A 15,912-nucleotide genomic window follows, 5' to 3' on the forward strand; every position below is an offset into this window, starting at 1 on the left:
ATTGGCTCTGTGGCTTACTGATTTTGATGTCACGTCGACCTTTTGAAATAGAGTGATGCTGAGGAGTAGTAAATGGACTTTCACGTCGGCCTTTTGAAATAGAATCACAAGTAATCTGGGAGAGTGATGCTGAGGAGTAGTAAATGGACTTTCTCAAGGAGAAAGGAAGGGAGGAGGTGTGGAGAGATGGGTCAAATAATAAATTACGTAGTTGACCAAGGATGGACAATGGCTTCCCTCTCGGCCTACCCAGAGCAGCTACCCTGTCCCTGTCTATACCCTGTGCTCCATGTGGAGCCTTTGCTTTAAGGGTCTTGCCACTAATACAGACTTACAATGCCCATCCCTGTCCTTGGCTGCTTCTGATGGCATCCTGCAGCTGGTACCTGGCCCTTGGCCTCCTGCCTCATCTTCTTACCTGGGACAGTCATCAAGCAACCATCCTCAGGTAGGTAGCTGAGGAAGCGACAGCAGTAGACAGAGGTTTGGCCTATCCTGAGGGCCAGCTGCTTGGATGGGAGCAGGCTCAAAGGGTGGGAGCCACCACCCCGCACAGTTCCTGGTACTGGAGTGTGGAGAGGAGCCGTGTCCAGGTGAGATTGCTTTGTGTGGGAGGCTCCGCAGTAGAGACCAGGTGTCTGGCAGACAGGTGACATCCATGCTGTGGGAATGGGGGCCTATGGCCACACCCAGAAGCCTATAGCAGGTCACATATACCACTTTGGCCTCCTTGGGACTGTTCGGCAGCTGGCTCATCAGACAATTCTGGACCAGCTGTCAGTGGTAGGTGGTGGCAGGTGGCAGGACAAGGTGGTGGCTGGCTCCTAACCAGCTTTGTTTGTGGCCTTTGTAACCTGGGGGAACCTGGGACCAGGTTTCTGAGTCTTTAAGTAACCTTACCCAGGCCTCCTGACCACTGTCAGCCCCTGGATGTCATAAGGAGCTTGGGCAAGACCCCTTCTCTTAAGGCTTGGCAGCACAGCCCCGCCTCTGGCAGATCACACCCCGCTAGTTCTTGGTTCCACGTGGGACTGACCTGGCACTGTGAGCCTAGAAGTGGGGCTGGGAGCCAAGGGTATGGAATCCAGGGCTGTGCTGGCTGAAGCAAGGGTACACACCCTGATGAAAGTGCCCATGGGACTTAGGGCAAGCTGGGGAGGTAGGAGACTGCTTTGAACTATTTCCAACAGAAATTCTCCTTGGATATCTGAGGACGAAAGATGCAGTTGAGCTGATTTGTAGGGCTAGCCAGTGACAGATGGCGGGATTGCCCCAAGGCTGGTCAGGATGACAGCCATACGATGCTCTCCCCACTCATCCCTCTTTCCTGTTTTCTGATGAAAGTGTCTAAAGGTCTTGTGAAATTAGCTGCAGGAAGGATTCTTTAGGGCAGGTGATACTTCTTTTACTTATGCCCAGCTCTTATCTCTGTCCTTTGAATGAGGTCTGACTGGAGTGGAGGAACAGCTCTGGAATATTCCAGAGCTCTCCTGCTGTCTGAGTCACTGGCTCCCCAGAGGAGGGAGGATCAGCCAAGTGTCTTGCTGTGTCTGCCTCACCATTAGCAGAGTGGGCTGGTGGTGCAGCGACTAAGGCTGTGTGTGACTGCTGGGAGCATGCGCCACCCACCGAGGCTACCACCCCCGGCATGTGGGAGGGATGCTCATGCTGCAGGAAGGTGGATTGAGGGTTGTGTCTGGAAGGATGAGCTTGCTTGAGGGCCCCTGACAGCTGTGGGTGGCAGAGTGCAGGGAGTCGGCATGGCTCTGAGAGCTCCTCTGTGTCCTTGTCCTCTGGCTGCAGCAGTTATGACAGGGTGAGCTCTGCAGGTACCACCTGGCTAGTGATTGCAGTTTCCCAGCACAGAACAAAGGAGCAGGTCCAGCAACTTCTAAGACCCCTCTCTAGCCCTGACTCTGCCTGGGATTCTTTAGCCACAGGAGCCCTGCTGTCTGAGCAGCTTCCCCTCTCGGCAGGAAGTGGAGTGCTCCCACAGACAGGGCATACGTCACGTGTCTCTTCCTTCAGCAGCCCCAGGGGCCCCTGCATGTGCCAGACTTGGATAACATCAAGGACAGAGACAAAGCCTCTGTCCCTCTGATTGTGGCTGGGTTGCTCCGTTCTCCAGCTTAGTGCTGAACTCCCCGCATCCTCAAGCCAGCTCCACTTTGATAGCCATCCACGTAGTGCAAGTCCCGACTGCTGTGAGGGTGAGTAGAACTTTGTCCTTCAGGCTTAGTGGAAACACTGAGTCCCCTCTATAAGCAGGAGCTCATTTGCCAGTGGAGCCTGAGGCTGGGACTTTGCCCAGAGCTGGCATCCATTCAATGTCACATGAAAGTACAGGGAGCCCCAACCTCTAAGGACCACACCCAAAATCTGAAGTGTTGCTACAGAGGTTGAGAAGGAAAGTGTCAGCAGGGCCCAGGGCCAGAGAAAGAGATCCTGAGCTGAGAGAGGTTCCAGAGCATTCTAGAGTTCAGAAAGTAGCAGCAGCCGTGCAGCCCAGCAATTCATGGAGTGGTGGAAGATAAGGCTGCGTGGGGCGTTGGGCTGCTAGTGGTCAGATGCCAGGGGCCTGCCTAGGCTTCATCCCCTGGGCAGCAGCAAACCCTCAAAGCTTGGATTCACAGGGGTGTGTGTGTGTAGATTTTGGTAGGGTGCACATGAGTGCAGGGGAAGACCAGGCAGAATGGTAGCAGAGGCCAGTTTAGACTGTCACAGAAATGGGAACAAGGTGGTATTAATAATGGAGGGCTGTCACAGCAGAGGTGGGACATTGAGGGTCAAAATCACTCTGGGCACTTGTGTGTACCCAAGATTCCGGAAGAAGAATGGAGGGGCAGGGACTGCGGCATGGCCGTCCCTTCTGGGGTGTGATTTCTCACTTCCCTCCCACTGTCTTCTGTGTGTGTGTGTGTGTCTCTCTCTGGCAATTTCTGTAGGAGTTGGCCCGTGGCGGGGGCTGAAACAGAAGGAGAAGTGAGGCTGTCAGCAACAAGGTCAGGGCAGGGCCCCATGATAGCTAGAGCTGGTGAGTCTTCCCCGCCTCCTGCAAGGCCTTCCTCATTTCTTCTGGGCTGAACAATTCCTTCTTTTTCCATTAAACCAGTCTTGTTTACATCTTTTTACTGTGAGCTGCGCATGTCAAAACTGCCTGGGGGATGGGAATGGGGACTCATAGTGTGTGCCAACTTCCTTAGTGTAAATCTACCTGCCTGGATGGGTGTGAACCAGCCACCTGAGCTGGGCCGAGATGCACAGTGGCCTCCACTAGGGGATATTACTCATATGGGAGCCACAGACAGAAACAGCACAAGAGCATAGAAAGTGTTGAAATGTAGCCAACTCCTTAGGAAGTGGCAAGGCTGGAATATTTATTGTTTGCTTCTAACAAAAGTAATTGTAAGTTTTTTGGCTCAAGTTTTCATAATGATCATAATGTAAGATTTACCTTGCAGGCCTCATCACAAGCATCACTAGCAACAACCAGCGATAGTTGACTGAGTCCTTTCCCTCCAGATCTTTGGGATTTGCCCTCTGCCCCTTAGCCTGAAGCGCTGTTTTGAAGGACTCATGTGATTGAATCGGTCTCACCTGGATGATGACTTGAGATGACGTCATGGGAGCGATGTCATCACACTCTAGGGGACTCCACAGGCAGAACAAAGGCCACTGGGCTTCAATCTTGGCATTGTGCCTACCACAGGAGCCTGCAGGCCATGGGGTTACAAGGTTCATTGTGAGTCACGGGGATTCTCCCGCAAGACATGTGTGCATAGGCCAGTGTGCTGTCCCCAGAGTGACCCAAAGCAGCCCAGGTAGTCAGTCAGGCCCTGCAGGCTCCCAGGTATGCTCCTGTATAAGGGGTGCACGTGGAGCTCATTGGGGTGGGAGCTTGGATCTGCCTGGCAGGATCCCCTGCCCTGCCTGTTCAAGTGTCCCGGGTACTGTGCTCATCCCTGGGTCAGAATTCTCGCTCCCCTGCAGGTGAGGGAAAAAGATGTGTATTTGGTGGAATCTGGCTCAGAAACAGAATCCAGAGTAGTTATTTTAACAACTTAATTGTTTATTTTTAACTTGCCGGAGAACACATGAGCTTGCCGGAGGGCGAGGGGAAAAGCACCTTCCCAATGAGGCATGGTCACGCTGAAATTCCTTTCTCCATTTCTCTGTCCTGCTGTGATTTGGGTCATGGTTGCACATGTGCCTGGCATGTTTTTCAGGTCATGGAGCCCAGATTGAAGCACAGGGTTGGCCATGTGAGATCGGGCACCCTTAACCTCTGCCTGGTCCTTTAACAAACAATTCAATAAAGTTAGTTTAAGTTAGGGGTTGGGAGAACAGAAGAGGCAGAAGTTGGGCACAGGGGCCAGTAGATGGTTATGTTGCTAGATTTCCACATGGCCAACTGCAGTTCGAGTCCCAGACCCGGTAGCTTCAAAAACACGCTGGGCACTTATGTGTGCCCAAGATTCCGGGAGAAGAATGGAGGAGTAGGGATTGTGGCATGGCCATGCCTTCTGGGGTGTGATTTCTCACTTCCCTCCCACTGTCTCTGTGTGTGTATCTCTCTCTGGCAAGTACGTGAGCCCTAAGGCAAAAATCTCTAAAAAAAAAAAATGCCATAGAGGAGGTCGTAGGTCAAGCAGCTGACGCTGGGGGGTGAGAGAGAAGAGGCCAGGGCCAGTGGACCTAGAGGCTGGGAGTGGGGGATGCTGACTGCCTGTGCCAGGGTCCAAACGTGGTGCAGAATTCTGTGAGTGATGGAAAAACTGACAGTGGGTTTGGCTGCTCTGTGCGAAGGCCTAGGGAAGCACTGCTGGGCAAAGGAGTGGGAGAAACAAGTCCCTTCTCTTCCCCACTTTGCATCTCTCCCTGCTTCTCATGAAGTGCCCCCGTGCAGGGAAGCAGTGCCGAGTCAGGCCAGTGCTACAAGCCATCCTAGTAGTGAAAGGACAACTTCACAGCAGGAGGCTCCTCTGGGGTCCCCCGGCTCCTGCCTCCCTTGGAGCTTGGCCTGACTGGGCCGTGTCTTCTCTTGTGGGTTGGTTTTGCACGTGCAGTTTGATAGGCTGGCCCTGGATCTCTTCCAGCCGTCATGTGACACGGAGTCATAAGCCGGCTTTGATGGGGGATTTGAAATAGAGATGCCTGCCCAGGGGCTTAGCTCTCTGTCATTTGGCAGCAGGAAATAGCAACTTCATTCTCAGATATGTTTGGCAGCTCCAAAGGATTAATTATCTACACATCCAGAAGCAGTGGGGCAGAATTTTTGGCAGGATGGTCAGGATTTGTGTCATCATTGCCTCAAATCTATTTCTCAGAGTCGATTAGAATTTTGAGACTCGAAATACCCCAAGTTTTATCTGTGCATAGATGGCCATGGAATCAGGCAAGGAGATTTAGAAAGTGCCAATTTTAACTTCTCGTTTTAATAAGACTGCTAATTTTTATTTCATTGCTTTAGTCACCTCACCTATTTAAAACGTTTAGAAAGACCCTGGTGAATAGAGATCATCAGCATATAGCTCAAGGCATCTTCCCAGAATGGCACGCCACATGAACAACAGAATGTGGCTAGCACCCAGAGGCCCTCTCAGGCACTGTCCCCTCCTCCAGAGGCAGCCCCAGAGATAGCTCAGCCTGGCTTTGAATGTTGAAGGGAGACTCAGGGCTGGTTGGTTCTTCAGGTGAGGAGGGAAAAGAGGGTTTAGGACATTGAGAAGCTGGGCATGGGTAAGGCAGTAAAGTAAACTGGTGGAGGGCTGCCGGAGACTGGAAAGTGGCCTGGGGTCCCCTCACCCCTTGGTTTCCTTCCTCCCTCCTTGTCTCTGTCTCTCCCTCTGTCCCCCTGTCTTTGTCTCTTTGTCTTACACACATTCTCACTTGCCCTCTCTCTGGGAGGTCCTGCAGCTCAGGTTGTCCCCTCTGTGGGTCCTAGGGCTCTAACTGAACTGTGCCAAAGCTGGCGGAAATCTCTCCCCTCCTGGCCCTTCTGGGCCAGTGCTTTACAATGCTCCTTTGTTCTCATTTTCATGGGGTTTTGCCGAGAGAGAGGGTCTGAAGGTCCGTGTCAGAGTTACTTGCAAGTCCTGGCGTTGAGCTGCAAGGCCTTGACACTCCCTGGCCACTGTCTCCCCTGTGGCCCTGGCCAGTCAGCAGGGCTCATGGTCCTTGTGCCCAGCTCCCTCCTGGGGCTCAGGCCTGACTTCCATGCCCTGGTAGGGCCATCATCTCTGCACTTCTCTTGGTGGCTCCCAGCTTCCCACTGCCTATGTGTGATGCATTTGGTTAGAGGTCCTTGGATGGCCTCAGTTGTGGAAGTGAGTGTCAAGGCAAACCCTGTGACCTGGCTGGGAGTGGGAAAGGGCACAGAGAAGAGGCAACCCTCTGGAATAAGGTGTGAGGCAGCTGGAGGCTCGGGGAGAGGGAGGAAGGATGCTAGGCAGAGGCTCCTGTCCATGGGAGTTGGGCACTGGCCCAGAGGGGGCCATTTAGAGGAGCTGATTTCAGGAAGGGCTGTGGGAAGAGTGGGATCACACAAGAGGAGTGACAGTCTTGTAGAGGTTATGGGGTAGCCCAGGCATGGTGGCCAGTGGCCTGGTCCAGAGGGTACAAGGCAACAGCAGCACGGTTGTGTGCCGGCAGACCCCCGAGGCCGCCCCCTTGACCCTGGTGGGGTCAGCTGGGGGCATGACCATGGAGAGCCCTGTCTGCTGTCAGGGTACCTCTGAGGCTTGCAGCCTCCTTCATGGGGGTGGGTGAAGGCTGCCTGACTTGATCCCACCCACTCAGCTCAGGTCCATGCTGGTGGTGTTCCTTGGCAAATGCAGTGGCTGTTGGCAGGCAAATGCAGTGGACACTGATAGGCTTAGGAGGGGACCATACAGCAGGGCCATTGTCCTGGGTCTGTTCATGATGATGCCAGCAGGGGCCAGTCTGGAGGAGGCAACAAGGCCTGGCAGGGACCCAGGGTGAGGGGCAGTCCGTGACCTAGTGCCCATCACCTCCCTGGCCAAAGTGTGTGGGAGGGACGCTGCAGAGAACACGGGTTGTCACCTGAGGGTCTGCAAGCTCTTTTTATATTTTTAAAAATTTTTTGGAGAGGTTTTTGCTATAGGGTGCATGCGCTCACCAGAAAGACAGAGAGAGACAGAGAGATAGAAAGCGAGAAATACCCCCCCAGGGGGGATGGCCACGCCGCAATCCCTTCTCCTCCATTTTCCTCTTGGGATCTTGGGCACGCACGCACAAGCACCGGGCGTGAGTTTAAGCCACAGGGTCTGGGACTCGAACCGCGGTCGACTACATGGGAGTCCAGCGACATAGCCATTACGCTTGCAGATCCTGCTGGTCCCAGGATCTGCAAGCTCTTGTACATCAGAACTGCCTGAATGAGTTAGATGTGGGGATTAATTAGCAAAGTACCTGTCGGAAAATAAGAAAGTAAAGGTAAGTGGAGAAGAAACCATACCAGGTTCCATGTTCTGAAGCCCACAGCTCTTGACATTGGCTTGTGCGGGTGTCTAAGCCATTTCAATGTGACCATCTCTTCCCTTACTCTCAGTAAGGAGCGTTTTTTTAAAAAAAAAAAGGAAAAAGGGACCAGCAGTTAGCGTAATGGCTATGTCATTGGACTCCCACGTAGTCGACTGCGGTTCGAGTCCCGGACCCGGTGGCTTAAACTCACCGGGCGCGTGTGTGTGCGTGCCCAAGATCCTGAGAGAAGAATGGAGGAGAAGGGATTGCGGCGTGGCCATCCGCCCTGGGGGGTGATTTCTCGCTTTCTGTCTCTCTGTCTCTCTCTGTCTGGCGAGCACAAGCGCCCTATAGCAAAAACCTCTCCAAAAAAAAAAAAAAAAAAAAAAATAAACTTCTTAATTCAGCGATAGCTGTACTTAGTAGTAGGTGGCCTCAAATCTTCTAGCCTGTAGCTCCCCTTGGCCAAAGAGCCCTGCTCATCCCCCAAGACCTCTCTCTGTGACTTGATGGCCCAGCATGCCTCTGCTGTGACCCCAGCTGAGGGTGCTCCCAGTCAGTGGGCACCAATGGTCTAGGAGCTGTGATTGTTCTCAGGGGATCTTGGGTTCTGGGCTTGGAGCCTCCTTTCTCCCCAGCTGACTTGTGACAATGGAGGGGCTTTGAGCCAGGCACCACGGGGGGAGTGTCAGCTGTGCCATGCAGCGCGGTGGGGCCTGGGAACCCACATGTGCACAGCAAAGATGGCCTTGTAGCCCTCTCAGGGTCTGGACAGATGTACCTTGTATTTGTTTCTTTGAGCACTTTTCATTTGGTGGGATTTCCAGAATGAGCCAAGAAGTGCCAGGAGTGGGCCGATTCGACTGGGTGCTGCCTAATGAGTTTCCTAAAGGATCATGGGAAGTTCATTGCCAAGCACGTGTGATGTCGGGCCTGCCTCCAGGAGAGCTTCCTGCTCCTTCGTGGGCAGCCCTTCAGCCTGTGCCTGGGGACCGTGCTCTGGCCTGGCCTAGCTCACTCCCCGTTCAAGCCGGCACTCAGGCTGTTGTCAGGCCCTCCTGTAGTGGAGGAGACCCCAGTCCTGGCTCTCAGCCGTACCTTTTCTCCTTGTCCTGCAGGTTTTGGGATTTGAAATCGATTCGGTGAACTCGGTCCAGTTTTCAAACCACACAGGTAAGGCATCGGCCCCAGCAGTCGTGGCAGAGCTGACGTGGATGCAGCCTGCTGTGAGCCCCAGATTGGCTGCACCTGGAGCAGGTGGTGGATTCTCAGTGCCTCGGTTTCCCATCCATAAAGCAGGGTGGCAATCCTACCACCCACTCTAGGGCTGCATAGAGTGGGTGAACTGCATAGAGCATTCGGGCTGCTGCCTGGCTCAGCACAGGTGAACTGCCACTGTCTTACGTGTACTGTGCCTGTCCTGGGGGTCCTCTCATCTACCAGGGTGATGCCTCGGGGCAGGAGTTCCCTTGTGATCCTTCTGGTGAATGTGTGGCTAGTTCTGAATTTTCCTACCAATGTCAGGGTGCTTGGGGGTGCTTCTGTCTCAGTGAGTTGAGGGGGACTCTGAAGATCTCGCTGCCCTGGGGAACCCCTCACATTATCTGGGGTGGATGCCTTGCTCCCCACAGCCCCTGACCCCAAGGCCTGGAGGCTTGCGGTCCCTGCAGCTGTGGTGGCAGGAGAACAAAGCCGCTTAGTTCTTTGAAACACCCCATATCACCTCCTGAAATTACTCTGAACCCACACAGAACCTCAGGAGCACAGAATGTCCCAGAACAACCTGGCAGAACACCAACAGGACACGCAGGAGGGGGCCTGGGCCTGGGCCTGCGCTTATGAGTGCAGGAAGGATTTTCTGTCATTTTCTTGGGTGTGATTTTTCTTGGAAGGGGGTTTTAGAAGTTTTAAACTGAGAGGAAAGAATTACTTGCTGGATGCAGATGAAAAAGTTCCAGTTCCCACTGAATACCCTTTCTTACTGGATTTGCTGGCTGTGCTTGGTATTCTGAAGTGTAGAGAGTACAGAAAGCTTGGTCCCTTTAGAGACTCTCCCTGAAACCCACTTATGTTTTTGTTTGTTTGTTTATTTGGAGAGAGATTTCCTTATAGGGCGTGTGTGCTCGTCAGAGAGACAGAAAGTAAGAAATCACCACCCAAGGGGTATGGTCAATCCTTTCTCCTCCATTCTTGGGATTTGGGGCACACATGCACACGTGCTTGTGTGAGTTTTAAGGCAGGACTTGAACCACAGTCAACTACATAGGAGTCTATTACACTATCTGCTGATCCAAAACCCACTTCTTCTTATCAGCTGCTTTGACTCCTTTCTTCTGATTTTTAAAGAATTATTTTATTTAACTTTACTTATTTACTTTTTAAAATTATTTTATTTAATATTATTGATTCATTCATTTATTTTAATTTGACCAGAGAGAGTCATGGGGGGGGGCGGGGGGTGGGTAGTGAGAAAGCGAGCCACCAGGCCCAGGACTCAAACCATGGTCTGCCATTTGGGAGTGTCCAGCACCTTAACCACCATGCCACCTGCTGGTCCTAATTTATTTACTTATTTTAATTTGACCAGGGAGGGACAGAGAGAAAGAAAGAGAGTGAGAAAGCAAGCCACCAGATCCAGAACTCAAACCATATGGAAGTCCAGTACCCTTAACCACCGTGTCACCTGTCTGCCCTGACTCCTTCCTTTTTTAAATGATGACTTACTTACTTCGTTCCTTTGTAGTCAGTGAGCCAACCTGGCCTGGACATGAATGATAGAATGAGCTTATTTCCGAGGGCTAGGTTGTGCCCTAATCAGCAAAGACTGGCTGAGAAACTCCTGCTGCCCTCCATACCCACTCTCGGGTAAAAGGTAGTACCTGGGGCTTCAGTGGAACCAGCCAGTGTGACTGGCTGCTTCTGGGCTTCCGTGGAACCTTCTCAAGTGGTTTGGACTGGCCATCCCAAAGGTTCTACAACAGAAAGGGTCTCTGGCTTGCATCAGGAGGGATAGGTGAAGGGTAGACCCCTATATGCTTGGGACCCCTGCAAAGCAAGGTTAAGGGAATAGAAGTTTCCCTTCCCACAGAACCCTCAGTGTCAAGATGGGCCTGCTGCCCCACTCCAGCATCTTCCAAACACTGGCAGGCCTGCCTGACTCAGGACCCCCCGGGCAGCTCCGACAGGCTGGCTCTGAGTCCTGCATTTAGGCCACTCAGGATGCTGTCTGTGTGGTTTAATCAGGAGGGCTTCTTGGGGAGGCCCCTTTACCCCCTACACCAGGGCCCTGTTGCTGAATTCCCTCCTCTTGCCCCTGTCCGTACTGCTGCTCGGAGCAAATCTGCTCCATGGCACAAACCTGCTTCTGGGCAGCACAGAAGCCAGTGGTTAGGACAAGAAACTCATCCATCCCCCTGCACCTTTGGGGGCAGGGAGCAGAGTTGCTTCAGCTTCTGTGGGTTGAAGAACGCCCCCCACTGCCGTGCCTTTCTTCCACAGATTGTAGAAGGCAGTGTGTGAGGCTCCAGAAACAGTCCTTTTTCATCTTTTTTGTGCAGAGGTGGTCCACGCTGTACATCCTTAGTCCAGGGCCCCCTCCTCAGGCTGTCTGGTGAGGCCGTTGTTCTGTTACTTCCTCCACGTGGGCCTCTGTGCACGCTGGTACATAGCTCACACCACATGTGACCAGTCGCACACTCTCAACCACAAGCTGTCTTACCAGGACACTTGGACAATGCCGGGTGACCACAGAGGCCGCCCAGCACTTCCTCTGGACATCAGCAGGGTTGTGCAACCATTACCAAAGCCAATTTTAGGACATTTCTCTCTCCCAAACAAGATACCACACACCCATGCGCAGTCCCTGTGCACCCCCTCCCCCAGCCCCTAGCACCCACCACACTACTTTCTGTCTCCAAATTTACCTGTTCTGGACAGTGCCCAGGAGTGGGCCATGCAGTGTGTGAGCCTCTGCCCAGGTCCTTCATGAGCACATTCCCTGGGTTCTCCCACCTAGCGGCGTGCGTCAGTGCCCCCTTCTGTTATGGCTGAATAACATCCCATGGTATGGATGGGCCCCATCATGTTTAACCCATTCGTCCGTTGGTGGACATTTGCATGGTTTCCTCTTTTCTTTCTTTCTTTAATGTGAGATAGAGAAAGGCGACCCCTGTCAGTCCTGCCATATCATAATCCCCCCACCCCAGCCTTCCAGCCGGCCAGGTCACTGATGTATCTGACATGTTTAGAGTGACCTGGGACCCAAATCCTGGGCCTTCCCATATGCTCTCGTGCCATGTTGTGCTGTCCCCCACATCCCGCCTGTGCCACCTCGCCAGACCTGTTTCCACTTCCTGGGTTATGGAGTGCACTACCGTGATCATTTGTCTGCATGTTTTTTGTGGGCGTATTTTCAGTTCTCTCCAGTATACACATACTAGGAGTGGAATTGGGTCATATAGGATGTGCCTAATTTTCCTAGCAGGAGCTGTGACAACATATGAGATGCTGCCTACCAGGGAGCTTGTTCAGGACTCAGCACTCAGGGTTTCATGGGGGCCAGTCAGGTAGGCTCCTCTGCCTGGGCCGTTCCTGATGCCAGGCTCCCAGAGGGGACGCAGTTCCTGGGAGCTGCCTTGTCTGTACAGGACTGCTCCTGTCCGTCCTGGGAATGAAGGGACGTCAGGCAGCGGCGCTGCCTGGCGGACGGGCCTTTCTGAGGGTGGAGCCTCAGCTCTACTCTTTCCTGCGTTCCCTCTCCCATCTTACAGCCCCTACCCTCTGAGCTGCCCTTCACCCCCAAAACATACGAGCTACTTCTTGAGATTCACTGAGGCTGTCAGTCAGTGGGCAGGACCAGTGACCAATGGTAGGCTCAGTGGGCCTCACTGCAGGGGAGGGGTGGCTGATGTGGACACAGCCTCAGAGCAGCAGAGGGCTGGGGACAGGCACCCGGCCCAGTCTCCCTGCTGGGCTAGAGTGGGACAAAAGCACTGGGCCTACTCAGGCTGCCCCAGGAGCCACTCAACAGGCCTCTGTTGGAGTTGGACAGAGGACGTGAGTGTTCATCTCCTGCTCCATAATGTTCTCATGAGCTTGGCCCACCCTGAGTCTTGGATAAGGTGCAGAAGCTAGCTTCCTGGTTGGGTTCGGAAGCTGGCCTCGCGGAGGGCTGTATGCCCCTCCTGGGACCTGTGTTTGAAACTCCCTGCACCTCTCGCTTCCCTTGCATGTGCTATGGGCCAGATTGCATGTCCCATCCCCTACCCCATGATTCATGTGCTACAGCTTCGACCCGGAGGACCTCAGACTTTGATTCCGCTTGGAGATGGGCCTCTGAAGAGATGATTGAGGTAGAACGAGGTCAGGGCAGGCCCTAGTTCAACCTTACTGGTGTCCTTATACCTGAGGGACTTTTCATCTTTGCAGCGCAGGGTGTTCTGTGGTTGGCTCCACCTTGTGTGAACAGGCACCCCCAACAGCAGCGCTGAGATGTGAGCATGGTGCCACAGAGGGACCCCTAGGCATCCTTTCCTACTGGCCAGTGTGTCTGCCTGCTTGGGGTGGACACTTCACCAGGTTACCTGTCAGGCTGAGAGTGGGTTGCACACATGGGCTGGGACCCACTTCTCATTCACATCTGTCTCTTGGTCAGAATTTTTTCTAAGCTGCTGGTGGGTAAGGGTTGGCAGAGGGAGCCCATGATGGACCCCTTCCAGCCAGGGCGCCCAGGTGACAGGGACCGAGCAACCTGGCTTGGATAGCTGGAGGAGTGTGTAGCAGAGGCTGGGAACCAGGACACGGGGGTGCTGCCCTCATATACTCTTGCTAAAGACCTGGTGTCCCTATGAGTCCCATTTGCAAATAAGGCACAACCCCACAGATGCCTCTGGGCTGGCCTGGGCAGCTGCAGGCCCCTCTGGATGATTTAATCAGCAGGACCAGGACCAGAAGGTGGGGCCAGCAGTGTAGGAGCAGGTTTGTTTTCATGGGGCTCCTACACTGCACAGTTAGGTATCAGGACCTGCCAAGGTACCGTGCCAAATGCACCTATTTGGGCCTCTGGGTCGTGGGGAAAGCCTGCGGGTTCCGTGAGGGTCCCTGTGTCCACGTTCTGAGTGCCTGCTCTCCCCGCAGGCTACGCCCACTGGAAGGGCCAGGTGCTGAACTCAGATGAGCTCCATGAGCTGTATGAGGGTCTGAAGCTGAACGGCGTGAACAAGTATGATTACGTGCTCACAGGTAAGGGGGTGTGGACCCGCTCCAGCCGTGTAGGCTCAGGGAAGGCCTGGGGCAACACCCCTTCCAGCTTCCTGGTCTCTGCCCCCTTCAGGGAAGGACTCCTGTGGCCTCAGGACCAGCCATGAGGGTCCTGGCCACCCTGTGCCCACTCAGGGCTGCACTGGGATTCTGAGTCTAGGGGTGACCGGTGAGGTACTGGGGGTGCTGTGGGGCCAGGAAGAGACTGAGGCGAAGCACCAGGTAAGTGACGTGCTTCCATGGTGCACTGGAGGCATCTGTCAGCTTTCTAGTTTCAAAATAAGAGGTTTTTCCCCAATTTGTACTTTTACACATGGTTAAAATGGATGGACGTTACTACTAAAAGTGGAAAATATAGAAAAAGGAAAAGATGACTCACTCACCTGCCCCAGTGTGGTCTGTTTGTTTAACATGTGCTGCTGCTTTGGGGGCGAGCCTGGCCACCCTCCACACCAAGTGCTGGGGCTGTCACGGCGGAGGCTGGCTGTGGTGTCCCAGACTTGCCTACAGCTCCCCAAGCTGGAACAGTTTGTAGTGCCTCAGCCGGCTGCTGTGAGTCACCTGTCTCATGAGAATAACGTGGATTTCCCCACAAAGGTTACACGAGGGACAAGTCGTTCCTGGCCATGGTGGTGGACATCGTGCGGGAGTTGAAGCAACAGAACTCCAGGCTGGTGTACGGTAGGTGCAGCGCCAGTCCACCCCTGCCTGGACCCTGACCATGGCCTGTGCTGCTAGGTCTGTCACCCTTCTTAAGTGCAGTTGGCCTAGGAGCCCTGGGACGGATGGCTCAGCCCCCTTGCCTCTGGGCATGGCCTCTTCCTGTTCTGCCTGTCTCAGCAGTGGGTGTGTCTGCTGGGCCTCCAGGGATGAGCACCTGCAGAAGTCTACAGGGGGCTCAGGATGCCCACCAGGTGTTCTTGGTGTCTACGTGGGGTGTCTGAGAGGGAGGTTGTAAAAGGCTGAGTTTCAGCGTGTGAAGGCCGGGTGTTCAGACACCACGGTGAATGTGTGTGGCCACACTGACCTAAAGAGGGTAGGGAGAAGGGTGAATACTAGTTAGTGGGTGGGTGGGATGGCCAGGTCTTGGGGTGTCTGCATAGAGCAGCCATGGCTTTGGAAGCCAGGCAGTGCCAGGACCATCTTGACACCTGGAAAAGAGGCAGCATCAGTTCAACTTTGTAGCTCGAGGCCCTTGCCCAGGGTGGTGTGCCTGGGACCCACGATGGCCCCACCCTCCATTGCCCAATGGTGGGGCTCATTCAGCACATCCATGCACAGAGGGGACATGCTCGTCAGGGTGGCTGACGAGGCGAGGCATAGAGAAGGGGCTGCTGTACCCAGAGGGTGACTAGAGGCTCCTACTGTTTCACATCTCTAATAGAAGAGGTGTAAAAGCCCATAAATTACACAGAAATTAGCTGGACTTAGTCATCTGGGACAAAGAAATGGGAAGCACAGGTAACAAGATAAGTAAAGATGGGAGCTTTCCCTGACTTTCAGTGTGCCTAAATATGTACATGAAATGTGTTTGAAAAGTTGACACGCTACCACTTCACACTAACCAAGGTGACTCTGGCCAAAGAAACAGAAAATACTGGGTGTTGAGGAGGATGTGGAGAAAGTGGAGCTTTCGTGCATTATTGGTGGAAGTGTAAAACGGGGCAGCCACTGTGGAAAAGAGTGTGGCGTTTCCTCCAACAGTTAAACATAGAATTACCGCGTGACCCAGCAGGTGAATCCTAGCTACATATCCAAAACAATTGTAGACAAATACTTGCACACCCATGTTCATTACAGCATTGTTCACAGTAGCCAGAGGTGGAAGCAGCCTAAGTGTCCATTGACAATGAGAAACAAAGTGTGGTTCTCCCTTGCAGCCTTAAATGGGAAGAGAATTTGGACATTCGCTACAGTGTGGATGGACATTGGCAACATTATACCCAGTGAAAAAGCCAGAAAAAAAGGACAAATATGTGATTCCACTTTCTTTTAAAATAATTTAACTTTATTATTTGTTTATTTTAATTTGACCAGAGAGGGACAGAGTGAGAGGAAGAGAGAGAGGGAAAGTGAGGAAGCAAGCTGCCAGGTCCAGGACTCAAACCATGGTTAGCCATGTGGGAATCCAGCACCCTTAACCACCATGCCACCTGCCGGCCCCACACTTTT

General features: G+C 53.3%; 1 protein-coding gene across 1 annotated transcript in view; it reads left to right on the top strand.

Annotated features, from left to right (window-relative positions):
• The first annotated feature begins 274 nt into the window (after window positions 1–274).
• The window catches only part of PDXK (pyridoxal kinase), a 31,162-nt gene continuing 15,524 nt past the window's right edge, over window positions 275–15,912 (top strand). The window contains exons 1-4 of the mRNA XM_027768654.1: window positions 275–448; window positions 8,601–8,655; window positions 13,618–13,722; window positions 14,338–14,421. Coding sequence (XP_027624455.1) covers window positions 290–448; window positions 8,601–8,655; window positions 13,618–13,722; window positions 14,338–14,421 — 403 coding nt within the window. The 5' untranslated portion in view covers window positions 275–289. The remainder of the gene's footprint in view (window positions 449–8,600; window positions 8,656–13,617; window positions 13,723–14,337; window positions 14,422–15,912) is intronic.

The sequence above is a fragment of the Tupaia chinensis genome, unplaced genomic scaffold (assembly GCF_000334495.1).
Source record: "Tupaia chinensis unplaced genomic scaffold, TupChi_1.0 Scaffold147038_1, whole genome shotgun sequence".
NCBI classification, from domain to species: domain Eukaryota; kingdom Metazoa; phylum Chordata; class Mammalia; order Scandentia; family Tupaiidae; genus Tupaia; species Tupaia belangeri.